General features: G+C 35.9%; 1 protein-coding gene across 1 annotated transcript in view; it reads right to left on the bottom strand.

The window, feature by feature from the left end:
- Positions 1-1114: 1114 nt before the first annotated feature.
- bsf (bicoid stability factor) overlaps positions 1115-19488 on the bottom strand; it is a 37575-nt gene continuing 19201 nt past the window's right edge. The window contains exons 14-23 of the mRNA XM_071584390.1: positions 15896-16094; positions 11642-11855; positions 9433-9664; positions 9153-9312; positions 8386-8701; positions 6540-6774; positions 5441-5639; positions 3915-4196; positions 2279-2430; positions 1115-1375 (exon numbers count right to left, since the gene is read on the bottom strand). Of these exons, the coding sequence (XP_071440491.1) occupies positions 1316-1375; positions 2279-2430; positions 3915-4196; positions 5441-5639; positions 6540-6774; positions 8386-8701; positions 9153-9312; positions 9433-9664; positions 11642-11855; positions 15896-16094 (2049 nt within the window). The 3' untranslated portion in view covers positions 1115-1315. The remainder of the gene's footprint in view (positions 1376-2278; positions 2431-3914; positions 4197-5440; positions 5640-6539; positions 6775-8385; positions 8702-9152; positions 9313-9432; positions 9665-11641; positions 11856-15895; positions 16095-19488) is intronic.

A 19488-nucleotide genomic window follows, 5' to 3' on the forward strand; every position in this document is an offset into this window, starting at 1 on the left:
ATTCAAAAACAAAAAAAATGATACCGTCTGTATTTTATTTTTGCAAAATCATTTGTTCAATTGTACTTCCTTGATAAAATATTTGTAAATCAACTTGAATATTTATAATGAGACCAGTTATTGTACTTATTTATACTTATATATATATATACCTATAACCCTTTATATACTTCATCCTCTATGAACACATGATTTTTTACGAGCAATTGAGACATCCCTCTATATCTCCCAAGGAATGGGAACAAATCAGGTATCTTCTAATTTAAAAGAGAATGAGATTCATAAATGTCCTTTCATGAGTAAGGCTAAGGTGACCTTGATGACTCCATCTGTGATGTTACAGATATCATGTACAGGGAAGTACTTAGTTACCAATTGGTACTGGATTACAATAAAATTCCAGGAGTGAGTATTATTCAATCTATACTAGCTAAATTTGTGGCCCACAGGGTTAAAAATTTTACTTAACTGAATTTTATATTGTGTAAATTGTTAATTATGTATGTAGGTGTAATTTTATTTTATTTTTCTTTTCTCTGGCTAGTAATCCAGTTACTGTACTTCTTGATGTACCCTATACAATTACATAATTCTTTGATATTCTTTACCATACTATGTACTTGTCAATTGGGGAAATAAAATTATTATTATTATTATCTGGCTGCTCCCCTGAGGTCAGATGCCTTTGCAGCTGCCTCACTGAGGAACATGCCGAGTGGACTACCTTTCGCATGGCTCCAACCCTTCGACCTATGTGGCATGGGTGATCCTTCCAGGAGCATTTACTGCTCCTGAGAGCATTACTCTTGGGTTCATCCGAGCAAAGAAGCCCCTACCCATGTTTTAGTCTATGGGAAGGTCAAAATTTAATATGGTTCATAAATTAGAAGTTCTCTTTGCTACTGTTATGAAAATCGATGACATCATTTTGTAAGGCATGAGAATATAGGCACAAACAATAGTTCAAGAGTTTAGAAAAGAGTGCAACTATGGATTATTTAAGTCTGCTGATACAGGTGCCCACCTATCCTCAATTAAAGACTATATAAAAATACAAGTTTTATTTAAATAGATACTAAGTCACACATTTAAGATTATAACATAATATTTTACACAAACACAAAGTATTTGTTGATTGTTTTTCTACAGCATGTTCAATGTTCTGATCTAAGGAGAAAACATAAATGCAAGTATCAACTGATTTCAGTAAAAAAATCCTTTTTGTGTACAAAATAATCTTGCAAATATGACTAATTTCAATTATGGTGCCAAAAAAGACTCAAATGACTAGCCACAACCATAAATTAACCATTCATTATTCTTTCTTCTTATCAGGCTCATCATCGCTTGAACTTGAACTACTGGATGATGCATTCTGAAAAATGTAATTGCACAAGTAATGAGCAAGCTGATGTGAAACTACTGAAATATAGGATATGAAATTACATACATTCATTATTTCATGTTCAATAGACAAATAATACTTCACCCTCTCAATATTGAATAATTTGGCAAATTGAGACTTTGTCAGCTGAAAAGTGCATGCACTTCTTAATTAAATATTTTATGAATTGAAACCATTATGTTCAAGAAGCAAGCAAGCCACACCAAAATTCAAAAAAGAAGGAAAATATACAATGACATTCATTCCAAGCCATTTTAAGTTCTCCTTTCCCTTAAATTACAGGAAAACATGCCATCAGCATCAGGTCATTAATAGTATGGAAAAAATGATGATTCTACAATAAATAAACATTATATATATAATGTATATATATATATATATATATATATATATATATATATATATATATATATATATATATATATATATATATATATATATATATATATATCTATATATATGTATATATGTATATATATGTATGTATATATATATATATATATATATATATACATATATATATATACATATATATATATATATATATATATATATATATATATATATATATACACACACACATACATATATATATGTACATATATATATACACATATATATATATACATATTCTGTACATATATATATATTATATATATACATATATATAATTATCTATTTATAATCTATTTTGGTAGAGTTGGGGTTGTCTATTTCTCCTTTGGTGGGTGAAACGCCATCATTTGGCCAAAAAATCTGGGGACTCGGTTATATGGAAATATGGATATAAAGGTACACTGGCAATAAAAAAGAGGCTCACAAAAAAGTGGTTAAACACAAAAACAAATGAGAGCAGTGGGAAATTTTACTTACTTGTTTTGGAATGGTATAAGGAAATGATTTCCCTGTGATCTCAACCCCTTGTTTCAGTCTATACAGCACTCGCCTGTTTAGGCTCCCTAAACTTACTTCTTGGAGTGCCACTTTTACTGCCTGAAGGCCTTCATCAAATTTGGTATCAGAAACTGAAAAGAAAGATGTTATTCACAAGAGGAAACCCAAATAATCAGACTTAAATTTAAGAGCCAGTTTTAACGAGTAGGGTATAGTTTGGCTGCAGTTAGAGAAGTATAGTTTGAACTTCACAAATTCTTTTCTCTTATGTTGCTGGTGGCTTCCTTGAGAATTGGACTCAGACATTACACTTCATCATTACTAAATTATGATTTGAATCTAAATTGACACCTGGGGAATGGTGTGAATACCGTTCCTAAATCTCTCCTGTACCATTATATAGTTTGAATGAAATCTTACTGAATCCCCAGAGATTTTTTCATGCTTACACATATGCCTGTTGTCATGTCTAAACCAAGAGTTCTTTTGATTAACCACTGTCTCCAGCAGAAATATATAAATTCTTCCTCACAGTGATTCCTTATTCCTCATCCTTAGTCATGCTAGAATCACCTTACTATCACTTCTATATATACCCTACTATTTCCTTTGCCTAGCATTATGTTCCACTCCTTCATCAATATCCAATGTTTCCCTCCTGGAACACCAATAGTCAAAGACTAATATCAAAATGAACAATTCATACAAATCTTTAAAAATAAAGCTAAGAAATATAATCTAATAAGATAAAATGCAATGCACAAAGACCCATTCCCATTCTGCAAAAGAAAAATCTCAATTTATAATAGGGATTGAATGCATCAATTGCTCACTTCATGCACACTCAAATTATTAAATCAATTTACTCAAATAAGTAAAGTAGAACCTTGCTTAACGAGCACTATGCTTGGTGAGTAATTTGCATACCGAGCTAAAATATTAGTCCTGAAAATGACTTGATCAATGAGTGACTTTTCGCATAATGAGTGATGAGGAAAGGGGAATTCCCGCTTTCATTGTGAACCTGCTACAGCAATTTGTCTAAAGCACTTGTTCTGCCTGCATCTTTGCATCGCCAGTGATCACACATTTTTCCAAACTCGCATTCTAACATGTTATTTGTCAAGTTTTAAAATTGACCTGAAGAAAAAATCCATGAGAAGAAAACCATCGGAGAATAAAATTTTTTTTTTTAAATTAACACAAAATGAAAAGTAAAATAACTGAATATCGTGTACAAGGTGTGAGCGTGGCTGATCTAGTACGCCTATCAAAAATTGGTTGACATCCATGATTGGCCTTTTCTTCAAGAAGACGGACCAGACTAAGGAGATATATGTTTCAAATAGAGTACCAACACAACGGTTACCTTACCCATGAGGCTTACCTTCTTGAGCCATTACATTTAAAAAGGCACTTTACTCTACTTTAAGATTGCATGGACCATAACATTTAAAGGAGGATACAATTCAAATGAATTTTTATGGCAGAAAATATACACACAAGAATATCATATGCCGAAACATCAATGCAATAAAACTCCTAATTATTGAGGATTAAAGACAAAATAATGACATCTCAATCAAAACTTCTTAATTTAAAAATATTGGCTTACCATGAATGTCAATGAGCGAACTGTAAACACTACCCTTGGCGGCATCAGTCACCGGAGAGTCTTTCATTGTATCCAATAATCTATCGATGAGTGAAATGTCCTTATTGGCTCGCGCAGTCTGGCATACATACTGGAACATAACTCTGGGATAATTATGGAGGTATTCCTTCCAAATAGCATTTGCCTCTGTTTCTTTACCCTGGGTTGAGAAGTAAGCAGCCCAGAGTACATTGATTGGAATTAAAATGTTACGGGCAGCATACTTTTTGGCAATTTTTTCATCTGTAATTACAGTAAGAAAGTTTGGGATCATTTAACAGGCAATGAAAACTGGAAATAGGCACACTGTAAAAAGCATGGATTATTCTACTCATTATTTAGGGTATGAGGATTTCAGCAGCCAATTTAACATTCTATTCTATTGGAATGCTAAAGCATTCCAATAGCTGCTCTGAGATATATTTTTTTACACAGAAATGAATTACATGAATATTTTTTGTTTTTATAGATAATCGATACAGACATTTTTGCTAGAGTGTCTATTTATCAGGATGTTCATCACAAAATATAAAACACATATCATGAAGGTGAGTTTAAGTTTTTGAGTAATCAATCACCTGGTGGTATCAGGCATTGTATCCCAATATCTAACAAAAGGGCCTCGGAGGTTGAATGATTTACACACCAATTTTGTTTCTAAATACAGGATTGCTAAGTGAATTCCATTAAACTGGTCAAACAACTCAATGACTCCTCCCAACCAGTACACAACAAATTTGTCTCTTTTGATGTAAAAAAATTATTCAAACCCGTGCCCATTGATAAATTGTTAGAACTTATTAGAATCAAGTAAGAAGATTAAGGTGTCAATCCTTGTTATAGAGAATAAACTTCAGTTTCTCATTGAGTGTGTATTAGGCACAACTTTCTTATTTGATGCCAAGTTCTACCAACAAACAGAAGGCTTGACTAAGGGGCCTCCTCTCTCACCCTTATTATGAGAATCCTTTATGAATGACTAAGAATGTACAAATAATTGCCTGTTCCTACTTGCAATATATTCTTCACCTTTCCTTGACCTTTTCTTTTTTCCTCTTCACCTTCTTTGACCATACTTAAAGGTTTTATCGTGTAGCTTGTGTACCTGCCTAGCTGCAATGAGAATAGTGATTTTATCATAAAAGTGGAAAAGTGCAATATATGTAAAAACGTCGGTACATTCAACAAGCTACATTGACATTGCCGTAAATTGGATGTGCATTTCTGCAATATGAGATCATGAGTAAGGGTGCAGTAGCCCAGGTGACTACTGACCAGAGAGTGAGGCCTCTGGGTGCCCTCAGCTCCACTCAAGCTGAGACAGTTTTGGGTAGTGGATCTTTAGGATTAATTACTGGTGGCACAGGATGAGGAACTGGTCCCCTTTCTATATTATGAGTGAATTTCACAAGGCTCAATACTAGGCAAGGCCTCAATCTATCAAAACAACCTTTGGGCTGACAACTGATCTCATTATGAGAACTTACACAATGGAATTAATTCTGGATGATTTTTCAAGATTCCAATAGCGCCACCCCGTGGAAATTCTTCCTCAATGGTTTGCAAGTCTTCATCTTTCGCAGATTCAATTTGCTTATCAAGATCCTTAAGGTACTCCTCTGCTTTTCCTGACACCATGTATGCATTGCACAACCGATTGTCAAATGATAACAACCTCTTTTCATCCTGAAACATATGTAACACACAAGATTTACCAGCCAAGAGCAAATAAGCTATGGAAACGACGTTAAGTAAGTTAAAAGTCCATTTATACCTATGTGTTCTAAGAATTCATAAATTTAAAAAATTTTGAAAGAAAATAGAGGATTTTTCCAGAAAATCTATCATCAGACTACTCAATGTTTTGGCAAATATTTCATTTGTTTATCACTCATTGCTTCTCAAGTCAAGTCACATCATAGTGAAAAATTCATGGTTTATACCATGCAAAAAGAAAATATTGCTGAATTTTGACGATTCAAACTGCCAAGGAGATTAAAAGGAGCTTTGAGTTATAGGAATTTCCACCATGAGAAAAAGCACGTCTTACATTTTATTAGAGGTTATAAACATGGCACTCGACCAGATATTGAGGGATCTGGGTTCGAATCCCAGTCAAGGTGAATGATTTTTACACTCTGAAATTGTTGCATTGACAATTATAAACATTTAATAGCCTGTGATAAAGGGTAGGACATTATGCCAGCAAGACGGAAAGAAAATGAGTATTTATCATGGGCTGGACAGAGTGCAGAGAGGTATGTCCGCAGCTAATGTGGTATTCAAGAAGCGTTTTTTGTTAAGTGGGTAAGGATATGGATGGGGCAGGGCAAAGAAATGTACTTCAGAGGTGATACATTTGTCACCATCCAAAACTTTACCTTAATGGTAGATTAACAATTAATAATTATATAAAATTATATAACTATAAAAAAACACAAAGCTGTGAATTTGAATAATGAATTTCTTTCCAGGCAACCCACTTACAGAGAGATTATATTCAGACTTAAGAAAGTTAGAATGCCATAATTGAAACCAATAAAATATCAATATTCTATATTAGTTATATCAGATTAGAAAACATACCACTGTTAAAAGATTGCCAATGTTGGTGATTGAGTCTGTGTCTCCCAAGTGGGCCAAGCGGTTGAGAAGAAAGCGAAGCACCCTGGGAGGTATGAGCTTGCCACCCTGTCTCACTTCTGGAGAAAGGTAATTCTCTGTGATAGCTGTTGCTTCTCCAATTCTGTCATTTTTCAATAGTTGCTCCACAAGTAAAGCTAATGCTGAGACTGGCATCTTTTTTCCTTCTGCCTCGAGCCTGTTCAAGTAATAAGGGAGTTTTTTATAAAAAGGAATTAGGCACTTGTTGATATCTTTCCAATAATTTGATTGATATTTCAAAATAACTGGCATAGTGGGTAGTAAATTAATACAGGAAAACCAATTAATATCATTCTGGCTATTTCAGAGTATACCTAATGCACCTAAAATACTCCAGTAATCTTTTATGGGATACACCTTCGTGGGAAGTTACCTGGCATTTCTCTACCTTAGCCTTTCTCCCACATTTGGCCACACTTTGACCATGGAAAATGGATTTATTACCACTGCCATTTGACTCTTGTGTCCATTGTGATTGGTAGTGGAGTGGAAAATTCAATGTTTTCTAAAATATCACATATCTCCATGAATATTTTCTAAATAGTCAAAGTCATCAGCTGGCGGCTTGCCTCTCTGACACTTAGACCATGATTTCTTGAACTTCCTGATCACTGAAAACCTGTCTTTTAGACATTAAAATTATATAGTTTGATCATAAATCACATTTAAGCATTACAAATATCTTAGAGATGATCCCATCACCCCCACTCAGCAAACTTTCCTTATCCTTGCACTGATTCTTCCCAAAATACTTTTTTGCTCATTTGTTTACCCAAATCAGTTTTTATATACCATCTCTTTATACTTCCTACTAACTAACTTTAAGCTTAATTCTTCCACTTCATTCTTTCGTCTATCTTTCTAGTCATCTCATCCATAATCCACGGTTGCCTTGTCCTTTCACAACTCACTGTTACTATTGTATCATTTGCGGCCCTTGATATTCTTTCTTTGATGTATTCCAACTGGCCCTCTATAGTACCCAGATCTCTTTCCTCACTCATGATTTTCCCTACAGCCTGCTGATACTACTTTGTTGTTGTTCCAGTCAATTACCCTTCAATTCCATTTCCTAAACCATCTTTCATGTTTTCTCTTTTTGAAGCAGTAGTAGTTTCAGGGGCGGCAACCAACAGCTGAGGTCATTTGCACCATTATGGATGAACAGGAAAGGATGAACGGTGGAAAGAAACCCGGTGTTGGCATTAGCCTACTCTTAACGAAAGGTGCCAAGGGGTCCGTAGCTTAACCTGTCCCATCTGACAAACAGTGTACTCACTCAAAGTGCCCTCCACAAAGTATCTTAAGCAGGGATCCAGATACTCTCTTTTGAATTGAACAGTATACTTTGTTATTACTAAATTATGGTCTGAGTTTGCATCCACTCCCCAGAGCCATTTCTGGTCCCAAAATCACAGCTACCATTTCACTCCCATCTATTCCTTCACCTAATGTCACATTCCAATATACCATCATTTACAAATGTTTACCTCATTGATTATGCCCTCTAGCTGATCAATCATATGTCCTATTGACTTCCTCCTCCTTATGATTCCTTGGAGGCATGTATACCTAAACAATGACAAAGTTCAAGCCAAGCCAAATCAAGTGAAGTTTAAGACTGGGTGTCACCAAAATTTCAATTTTGTTTCCCACTCTTTAGTCTCTCCATTCCCAATTTGTCATTATAGCTACTGGAAAGCTATTCAATAAGTTTTAACTAAAAGAAAATTGGATGGTATCAGGACCATCTGAAATACAAACTCACTTTGCTTTGCACTGTAGGGCTGCATCAGTGTCACCAATCCTAATGGCTTGCCGGAATCTTTGCAGTGATGGAGACTTTGAAGTACTGTTTTCACCTTCTTCAGGTTTTTTCCGAGATCCAGCTTCCTTTGTCTGAGGTATGGCTTGACCACTGACTGATAATGCCATTATAGGCTTTGGCTCGATAAAAGGCACCTTTATGTCATTTTTTCGCAAAAGCTTTGCAAGGGTTATTAGGAATTCATCAGAAGGCTGCACATCCTCATCCTGCATTTGCATCCATAGTCCCAATGCCTTTTCAGCATCATTACTCTTGCCTGGGTATGAATTAAATGAATAAGAAACCAAATCCAATTAATATTTCTCTGAAGAAGGAATAGAGGAAGGGTTATTGAAACAAGAAGCCAAATTAGAACAGGTACAACAAATTGTATGCGTAACTAAAAGGTATAAATTATTTCTGTTCAGCGCAATCCTCTCCTTTATTTCTCATTTAATTAGATAGTTACATTCATCTGTTGTAAGCAGTTTTGTTTTACACTGATTGAATCAGTATTAGGCCATGAACAATTGTGAATGAATATAAATAATTGTCCATGTAGCATCATGAACTTTTAGCTAAAAGTTCTACAAGAACAGACAACAGATTTAGAACCAGATTTGAGAACTGAAGCTTATGACCAAACAGGAAACAGAACTGAGAAAAAGTGAAACTAAACTGAATTATGAAATTTATGAAACCAGATTATGAATAAAGTTTAAACTCACAGTATGAATGCAGAAGGTGAAGATAAACTTCCGAGCGATCAATGTGAACGAGGTCCTTTGTTGCTTCAATGAGCCCTTCAAGTGGAGTCACCAATCCCTCTTCAGAATACCGGCGACATGCAGAGCTCAGCCGGTTAGGTCGGTTTCGTAGTCCAGGAGTCTGAATTTATGGAAATAAATTGGTCAACTATATATTTGACTTCAAGGTACTAATGGACAAATTCAGCTGACATGGATTATACAGGAAAATACTGAGGTGCTAATATTCATTCCAACCCACCTCCAATATTCGCCTAGCCTGCTTCAGTCGCCCGCACTCGATAAAGGAAAAGACAAGATCATACAGGCTGTTGACCTCACCATGGATTCGAGTACTAATGTCAGTGATCCTCTGTAAAGACACAGCATCTTCCGCTTCTATGAGCTTGCAGGCCAACTGGTTCTTGAATGGAGTGCCACCATACTTTTCACTGCACCACTCAAATTGTTTCAATGCTCCTTCAATATCATTTCTACAGAACAATTCAAAGAGGCAATTGTTGAATATATTTCTTGTTTTCTGGCCTTAGTGTCAATGGTGAGAGAGGTTAACATAAATGAGGTATATGGGGTTGGCCATGAAATTTCCATGGCCCACACCATACAATTCTGAATGCATCTATGAAAAATATACACACTTAACAGAAAAAAATGTTCAACTACTTAAACCTGTGAAGGGAACTTCTAAATCAGTGTGGATTTCACCCAAGTCATAAAAAAATTCTGGTTTCTAAGAGTTTGAGTCAGACACTGATTAAATAATCTGTATCCCACATTATGTTGGAGGGTAGTACCACTCCTATACATTACTGGGAAGAGGCAGCTGAACAAATGCCATGAAGTATAGTTTGCATGGCTCGAATGTTGCACATTAAGAATAATCAAAAGAGAAAATAAATTGTATGTACAGTAAAAACACTCAATCATCTGCCCTAAAGTAGGCATGCTGAAGATCAGATAATTGTAAAATATGGACAACCTATGAGGAAAATATGGTCATGATATAAATGGATATTACACGGAGAGACGGTATAAGACTGTTACAAGTGGACTGTTTTCATTCCTTGTGATTAATTTCCATTGGTTTTCCATGGAAAGTACACTTTTGTCCATTTTTAATAGGGACGAATTATAGTTTTACAAGAATACAGAACTATCATAAGGTGATAGCAGAATAGATTTTCCTCAGAAAGCTAAACCAATTACGTAGCCATGAAAAAACAAATGACTAGCTAAAGATGGATCAAGACAAAGGATCACCGATATGGTAACACGTTCAGTATTTGATACCAATTAAAGTAACGTGGGGTACAGAGCCAATGAGTTATTTGTTGCATAGTAAAAGTACATATTTGTTCAGCTTAAAGGTGGATATGGAACTCCCAGTGCAAATTAATGCCAGTGAAGATAAATGATGGGAAAGTCTGCAGAGCACAAAAATGTTTAAATTAAAACATAATACTATTGACAATTTTTTATTTTGTGAAATTAAAAACTTTTAAGAAAGTCCTGGTATTTCAAACTCTTAGTATTAAAAAATTATATCAAAGTTTCAAAGCACATAATTATCTTTACAATTATAATTTAATTAAATTTTTGAGGCTCCAAAACGTTTATAGCACAGATACTCAAAACAGAAAATGCAGATATGGATCTAGAGTTTCCTGCAAATACAAATAAAGCATCACTATCGATTTTTACTACAAACACAATTTTATATTCAAATGACGAAATGAATGCAACTGGATTAAAAATGTAAGTTGTGCAACACCGAAGCAATCCCAGTATAAAATAGAAAAAGCTGCAAATGCCATTAAAGGTGACTACCTACACGAAGAAAGAGGATTGTAGCATGACTATGGGAAGGGGAGTGAGCAAAAGCAACATCCATTATCAAGTGAATATTCTGGGTGTAGACACACACACCACAATTACACTGTGCTGCAAACATTTGCAAATATATTATATACTAATGTATTATATACCTTTGAGCAAGTTTATGAGTTAGGAGATTCCAACCCATGAGCTTTGATCACCACTCCACAAACAGTGCCAATGAGCAATTAGCAATTTATAACTCAAGTAGTACTTAACATTTCACATCACATTCTGCTTTTAACTAGGTTATTAATAGTCATTTAGCAAAAGTACCAGTTTTAAATATGACACCAGGGCAAAAAAGGCTTGCAGAATTCACTTACGTTTGCTTAAGGATTTCATCACTATGCAGCCAGTATAGACTTAAATGCCATTTATGATAAAAAAAAAGAGATTAATTCTAGTTTAACTGGGTAGGAGGATAGTTTTGGAAGAGGTCAGGCTTTGCAAGAGCAGAACCAATTGAATTGCTCGCAGACACAATTAAATTAAATTTCCCTGATTTAGACAGGTCAGATGACAGAATGAGCAGAAGATGACAGATCAAGAAAATTAAGATTAAGTCCCAGTACCTTTTGAGATAAGCATTCACCAATGGACCCATTAGAATATTGGTGGGTTCAATGAAACTCTTCTCAAGAAGTTCATTAAAAATTTTCTCAAGTTCTTCCACATTTCCTGCCTCAGCAAGAAAATTCAGGATTCTCCAACAAGTACTATTATATCCAAATGATCGCGATTCCATTTTCCTCTCTGAAGGTTGCTCAGAAATGACTTTATGTACATCTAAAAGGGAAGAAAAAGAAGATAACTTAAGCATAAACATTTGCATACTTTCCTTCCATGAGACTATTATTTTATCCAGCAAGTTTTGGATTGCAAGCAATACAAGGTCTGTTCAATAATTTCCCAAAATTATTTATTATAAAAAATTCTTAATTAACAAATTACTGGTCAGAATCACCTACAAAGCAGCCTCCTCCCCAATGTGTATAATTATCCCAATGGTATTGAAATGTAATGAAATAATTGACTTTGTAATTCCACACACTTTATTTAAAAAACACGACCCAGGTTTCGACGTTGAATGTCATCATCAGGTGATGATGACGTTCAACGTCGAAACCTGGGTTGTGTTTTTTAAATTAAGTGTGTGGAATTACAAAGTCAATTATTTCATTACATTTCAATATGTTATACAAATTCCACAAAGTTACGCCTGAGACAACAAATTTTATCCCAATGGTATTTCCACTTTTTAAAACAGCCCTTACACTTTTTCCGTAATGCTTACAAAAGCTCCTCCATTGAATTTTTCTCCATCTCTGGAATGGTCGCAAATATTTTTCCTTTGAGATGAGTTTTTAGTTTCAGGGAGCAGGAAATAATCACATGAGGTCAGTTCTGGTGAAGAGGGAGGGTCGGGAAGCACAGCAGCCTTATTAATGGCTAAAACTCTTAAGTTCTGAGGAACGAATGCGGCGTATTGTCAAGGTGAAAAAAAACCACTCTTTAGGTAGGTATTTGTGATGCACAACCCTGTTTGCATCGAAAAAAAAAGTCAACATCACTTCGACATTTGAGCAAACTTGCTGATCTTTTTACAATGAGGGGATGTTTCATCAATCCATTGTGAAGATTGCACTTTTGCTTTAATCCCATATCCATAAACCTGTGATTCATCACCTCATAAGATCCTGGACAAGAAGATTTCATCCTCTCCAGCTCGATCAAACAGTCCCTGACTAACTTGAACTTGATGTTGTTTCTGGTCTCCTCCCATCAGCAGAGGCACAAATTTGGCAGTAACTCAATTCATACTCAATTTTTCAGTCAGGATTTCATAGCACAAACCAATGGAGATGCCACACCCTTCTGTAAGTTTCCTGACAGTCAAATGTCAATTTGCACGAGCATGACCATTCACTTTCACAGTATGGGGTCATCAGTTGACTTTGATGGTCTCCCAGAACACTCATCACCTTCCACTGATTTCTACCTATTTTGAGTCATGTGAACCAATTATAACACGCGGCTTAACTCAAATGTTTCCATGAAGGATTTGCAGAGTTACACGCAGAATTTCATCTAAAAACGCTGCTCCTTCAAAGAGCTCATTTCCATGGATCCAATTTTTCACCAACCTTCACAAACACTCCTTTACATAAATGACTGTAACTAATCAAGAAAACAAGATACCAACAAAGTGGTTGAAGGCAGTTATTCAGGAAGTTTCTGTGGCCACACAACCCCCATTGAATTAAAATACAACCAAATGGAGGTGCGCTATTAAAACATTTTTGGAACCTTATGAACAGACCTTGCAATAAAAACATTTTCATCAATAATTCTTTTAAATAATCAGAGAATTACTCCTGTAAATTATAATATTTCACCTCAATTGGTGGATTTTTTGGAGGGGGATTGTAACAGCTTAACTCATAGATGTATGTGTAAGTGGAAAAGGAACTTACAAAATATTAACTTGCTACAAAGACTTAGTCTGATAAGATGGAGGCGTGTGTAAAATGAAAGCTATTTTTAACTTTTTTGAAATTTGTAACATATGAGCCAATCAGTAACACACTGCAGCATTTGTTTCCGGAAATTTATTGTTGTTTCTGACTAAATGTGAGCACCAGAAGGACGTTATCCGAAACCGTTGACTCAAACTTTAATGTAGAAAGACATACTTTCAAAATCTTATGAATCTCTGATTCCATGAAACATGAATACAAAAACTAAAATAACACAAGATCTTTTGAGACAAAGAATGACTCAAGTACTAGTGTGTCTGTCCCAAAAAATGAGTAGAATGATTTTTTACCACCCATATGGATGCCTGGAATTAGGTAATTTGAGGGGGGTAAGATGGTGGAAGATCTTTGGAAAGCAACGTGACCTGTGTCACTCGTCTCTAGGCAGTAACAGCATGCAGACCACTGTTAGACTAGACCCCTGTTTGCAGGTCGCATCACAAATTCAACATGGAGAAGTGATGCAAGATAAACTTTTGTGCTTAGCATAGAAAATCAAGTCTGGAGACTGTGCCCACGGTTTACGATTCTTGCGGAGATGAAGGCATGCACAAGGAAAGGCTTTCTGTCGACACCAGACGCTCCGGAAGGGAAGAGAGGAGGAGAGACTATGAGGAACACCCTGGATGTCCATCAAAAACACAGTGTATTCCAAAGAAACTGCGGGAGATGCCGCAACAGTAACTTTTAACGGAGTCATCCGCTAATGTGCATTTCAATGCAACAATTTCAAAGGCGAATGATTTTTACACTCTGAAATTGTTGCATTGAAACACAGTGTATCATGAAAGCGTGCAAAAAGTGAGAGACACACTCAATTCAATTGATGCCCGAGTGTTAGAATATTAGCAAAAGAGTGCAATATTCCAAAGAACACAATGCATTACATCTTAAAGATGGTTTAGCCATGAGATAGGTGCGTCCCCAAGATTCTACTAGAAGATCAGAAGGCTGCCCACATAAAAATATTGAGTGATCTCTTGGATCACCATGAAAGTGATCTGAATTATTGATAGACAATGTGATCACAGGTGACGGGACATGGGTCTTTGAGTTCGACTCAAGAGTCAAAAAGACAAAAGGGCAGAGTGGCACGCAAAGGCTCCCCCATTCCTGAAAAAAATGTCCCAGGTAGGGGATTCCTATCGTGTTCTTCTAGTCAAAACACATTATCCCCACAATTTTTTGCCTCTGGGACATACAGGGAACAGTTTTTAAGTGAGAGTCCTCAAAAGGCAGCAGAAAAGAGTGCAATGCATCAGTAAGGAGATCTTGGCCAGCTAGAGGCTGCACCATGACAATGTGCTGTCTCACACTGCCTTCCTTGTGACCAAGCCAAGGTGGAAATGCTGCCCCAGGTGCTATACACCCTTAATGAGGCACAAACTGGATTTCTTTTGGCTTCCAAGAATAAAAAGGAGCTTGAAAGGGAACCTTTTTGAATGCTGGATAACGTCACAGAGACCGTGATGAGGATCCTGAACAAGGCTCCCATCCCTACGCCTTCCAGGGAGTATATGACAGAGGTGGTGGCACTAATAACTCAATGTGCTAGGGTGTTTTTTTGAAGAATTTCAGTAATTTGCACTTTGATCTTCAATATTTCCCCCCCCTCCCAGATTTATTCCACCTATTTTTGGAAAGACCCTGTATTATCATGCTTCACATTTTGAAATGGATGCTTGATATAGACTTCATATGGCATACAAGTCCATTTTAGCTAATCCTGAAGGATTTCTTCAGCCATACATGATAACTCCCACACGATTAGGATTAAAAATAAAGACATATTAAAGGGAAATAGTAGTAAATAGCCATAACTTCACAAGTGGCAGCATTTTCAATTTTTTTAAACATTGATAAACACTCAAAAACACAAGAAAAACAATGACAGCATTACGAAACTTCACTAACAGTGAGCAAACAAACAACTGAAGATTCTTGAGATCACGCAGTGGCTATTCACTTTGCAAGCACTCCATACCGCATGAGTGGGTACTACTTTCCTGATGACATAAGCACATATTTGAAAAGCAGTTTTACTTTCACAATATACGTCATCAATATATGTTCATAGATGCTCATAAATTACATACTCATCGTTATTCTACCCACATTACCATTGCAACCTGCACAGAAGATAAACTCTGTTTTTTTACATTTTACTGGTTAGTATGTTCAGATGTTCATGGTCCCTCAAGAACTAACTGGAGCCCACTTTTATATTCAAATATGTATATATACATATAAATATATACTTATAAGTTTAAAAAATAAGACTAAATATACCTTCAAATCTGTTGGCTTTAACAAGACATTCAATCAATCTGATGAGTTTAAAATCTTCTATTGCAGTGTTAGGGTTCAAATCCAACAATTTCTGTCGATACTTGATAGCATCGTCTGGCAGATCACAGGTGGCAAACAGATCCATCGCCAAGGCATATGCACCTTCTGTAAATACAAATTCCCTGTCTTCCTCCAATTCCTATTACATATAAAACAAAAGGTGTAAATTAATTTCTTTTCCACAACATAGTTCTACCCCAAAAGAATCTGCTGATATTGACTGTATTTCCTGGCTCACAGGACATACTTTTTTCAACTCAAAAATGTGATCAAGGATCTGGGCTCAGGGTTTTTTTGACACTACATGGCTTTACAGACAGTCATACTTGCTTTTAAATTCCAAACACAATAAGAAAGAAAAGAATTCTTTTGCTTTGTTCCTTTTAAGCCCCTACATGGAATTGAAGATGACATAGTACATGCAAATAAGAAAAGTGACACTTCAAGTGAAAATCAAAGTTGATTTTATGTTGTCTTAAGTGTAACTTTATGGAATTTGCGCTACATATTGAAATAAAATTATTGACTTTGTAATTCCACACACTTTAATTAAAAAACACGACCCAGGTTTCAACATATAATGTCATCTTCAGGTGGCCCCCGTAGAAGTGATCTTGGTGTATAATATTCTTCTGAGCAGGAGAGGGGTGGTTGGTCAGAGACAGAGGTTAAGGGAGGGTGGAGGGGAAAAAAGGTTAAAATGTAGCTGGGTGGAAAAGAGAATTTACATCTTACGGGGCCAATCGTTGACTTGGTAGAGTGGTAGGTTTAGGAGCAGGGAGTGGGAGGGATACAAAATTTTGTTGGCAAGTTTATCCTTGCAATGGATGGATTTCTAAATTTCCAACTGCTCCAAAGCATTGAGCCTTTGACTTCTATTTTAAAAATTAAGAATTTTAGTCACAAAGTCAATTTTGGGGTCACTTTCGATGAGGTGCTTCGCAAAGGGGATGTTATGTTCTTATTCTTTATATGTTTTTGTTCTTTTATCCTTTCTTTAAATTTTCGTCCTATTTGCCCAATATACTCAGTGTTACACTCTGAGCACTTGAACTCATACACTTCACTCCTCTTGTCTTTGGGAACTTTGTCTTTAATAATAGAGATCAGGTTCTTAAGGCATGAACCACTGTGAAAGGCACACATAATTTTTACTTTAGGTAAAATTTTGATTGTCTTTTGAGACCTAGATAGAGTATTCATTGCCATTTGGTAGAGGGATCTTCCAAATATTCCAGGCTGTAAATGTTGCTTAAGGCTATTTCCATAAGTTTCTTCCGGTTAAGGTTATTAATTAGATCTTCTGGATAGCCATTGTTAACTGTTATCACTTTAATTACGCTATAAATACATCAAGTTCCTTAATTATATTGTATTCAGACAGGGATAGAGGTTAAATGGCTGCTCATTGCATGAAAAGCTGAAAACTTTTGGGCAGAGCAATGCCTCCAAGAGGAATTAATTAATTCCTTTTACATTTCCTTCAGAAAAATGGAGTATTGTAACCCATCTTTGTCTTTACAAATGGATAGGTCGAGGAAATACAGGGAACCTTTTCTTTCTTTTTCACACCTGGATTGTACATTAGAATTTACGGAATTTAAAAGCGCAAGAAACTTATCTAGTTATCTATCGGAACCTGTTCACACACAGAAGACATAATCTACATATCTAAACCAACAAAATACATTATTAATGAGAGGGTGAGCTGAGGAGAACAAACCTTTTCAAAATGATCCATATAAATAATATCGGCTAGGAGAGGGGACAAGGGCGAGCCCATGGCTGAAGGATTGGGGTGTTCGAAGTATGTACTGTTAAAATTAAAATAATTTTGGGAAACACTTGTCTTTAGTAATTAGCAGAGTTCACTAATAACTGGCACTGGGAGGGATTTCCAGAGGATGATGTCTTTGGCGAGGTGCACAGCTTCCATGGGCGACAGTTTGGTGAAAAGGTTCCGTGCATCAAATAAAACAAGCATGCACTTTTACGGGATGACATTTTTCATTAGTTTGTTGACAAGGTCCAAGGATTTCACCACACCACATTCCATGAAAAATTTGGAAACCTTCCTGAAGAGTTCATTGTGGAATTACAAAGTCAATAATTTCAATTCATTTCAATCTGTGTTGATGACTGAAGTGATGAATTCCTGGGATTTCACCACTAAACCTTATTACGACAGCTGATTTTGGATTGTAACAAACCCATTTTCTCACTATTAAGTGTTTGCATTTATATATTGTTGATTATATTTTGAAAATTTAACCCAAAAACTAAACATCTCTCATGGGCCAGAGGGTTCTATAGACCAGGTTATATGGTATTCAAGACATCAACGATTAAGTTAAGAGCCAATATTGAAGAAAATATTCCTCAGTTATTCCTAAGTAATAATACTTAGGGACGTGCGATAAGATCACTCACAGTGATTGTACTTCCGAGATTTGTGAAGGCATCCAATTGCTCTAATTTTTATCCTTTCAGTATGAATACTGTATTCTGCTTCTCTCTTCCACATACTAGGATTTTAGTTTTAATCTTGTTTATGTTCACGTTGCATCTTTTTAGAACTTGATCCGATACATTTAGTGACCTTTGAAGATCCTCCTGGTTTTCTGCTATCATTGCAATATCGTCGGCAAAGCATAGCATGTTTATCTCTTCACCATTGATCCTAACTCTGTTTAATCCGATGCCCTGTGCTTCTCTTATTGCCTCCTCCAGGTACATGTTGAACAATGCAGGTGAGAGGATGCCTCCTTGTCTAACTCCTTTGTTAATTTTAGCATCTATGTGGCTTCTATCTCTCATTTGCACTGTGGCTACTTGCTTCTGGTATAGCTGACAGATTATTCTTCAGTCATTGTAATCTATTCTGAGTTTCTCCAGTAGTCCAAACATCTTGTTCCATTCCACATTTTCACAGGTTTTCTCGAAGTCCACGAATGACAAATAGTTGCTTGTTCATATGTATTATTTTCTCTATCATGATTATCGGACAGAGTATGGCTTCCCATGTTCCTCTGTTCTTCCTAAAGCCAAATTGGTTTCACAATACGTTATCTTCAATTTCCTTTTTGACTTATTATTCGTGCAAGTATTTTTGATGCATGTGACCCGAGACCCAAGGTTCGGTGTTCCTCACATTTCTCTGTCCTCTTCTTCTTTAGTAACATGAATATCACACTCCTTTGAAAGTCTTCAGGAAGTCTTTCGTCTTTTTAGCTATCTTTGATTATTCCATACAGACTGTTGTTGACTTTGTTTCAGAGTGCCTTGATGATACCTCTGTCGATTTTGTCTTCTCCAGGAGCTTTGTTTTTCTTAAGGTTTTTTACTGCTCTATTGAATTTGCTCCTTAGGATGTATGGGCTCTGATTTCTGTCATCCGTTTCACTCTTGTCCTTGGTCAGGTTTTCTTCCAGCGGCCTCGGACCTTAGTAGAGTTCTTTGATGCATTACTTGAAGGTTAAGATATTGCCAATATCTTAACCTTCTATCGGTATATCCCCATTTAAATTCCTGAT

This window comes from Hetaerina americana, unplaced genomic scaffold (genome assembly GCF_022747635.1).
Source record: "Hetaerina americana unplaced genomic scaffold, ioHetAmer1.1.p SCAF_18, whole genome shotgun sequence".
Classification (NCBI taxonomy): Eukaryota; Metazoa; Arthropoda; class Insecta; order Odonata; family Calopterygidae; genus Hetaerina; species Hetaerina americana.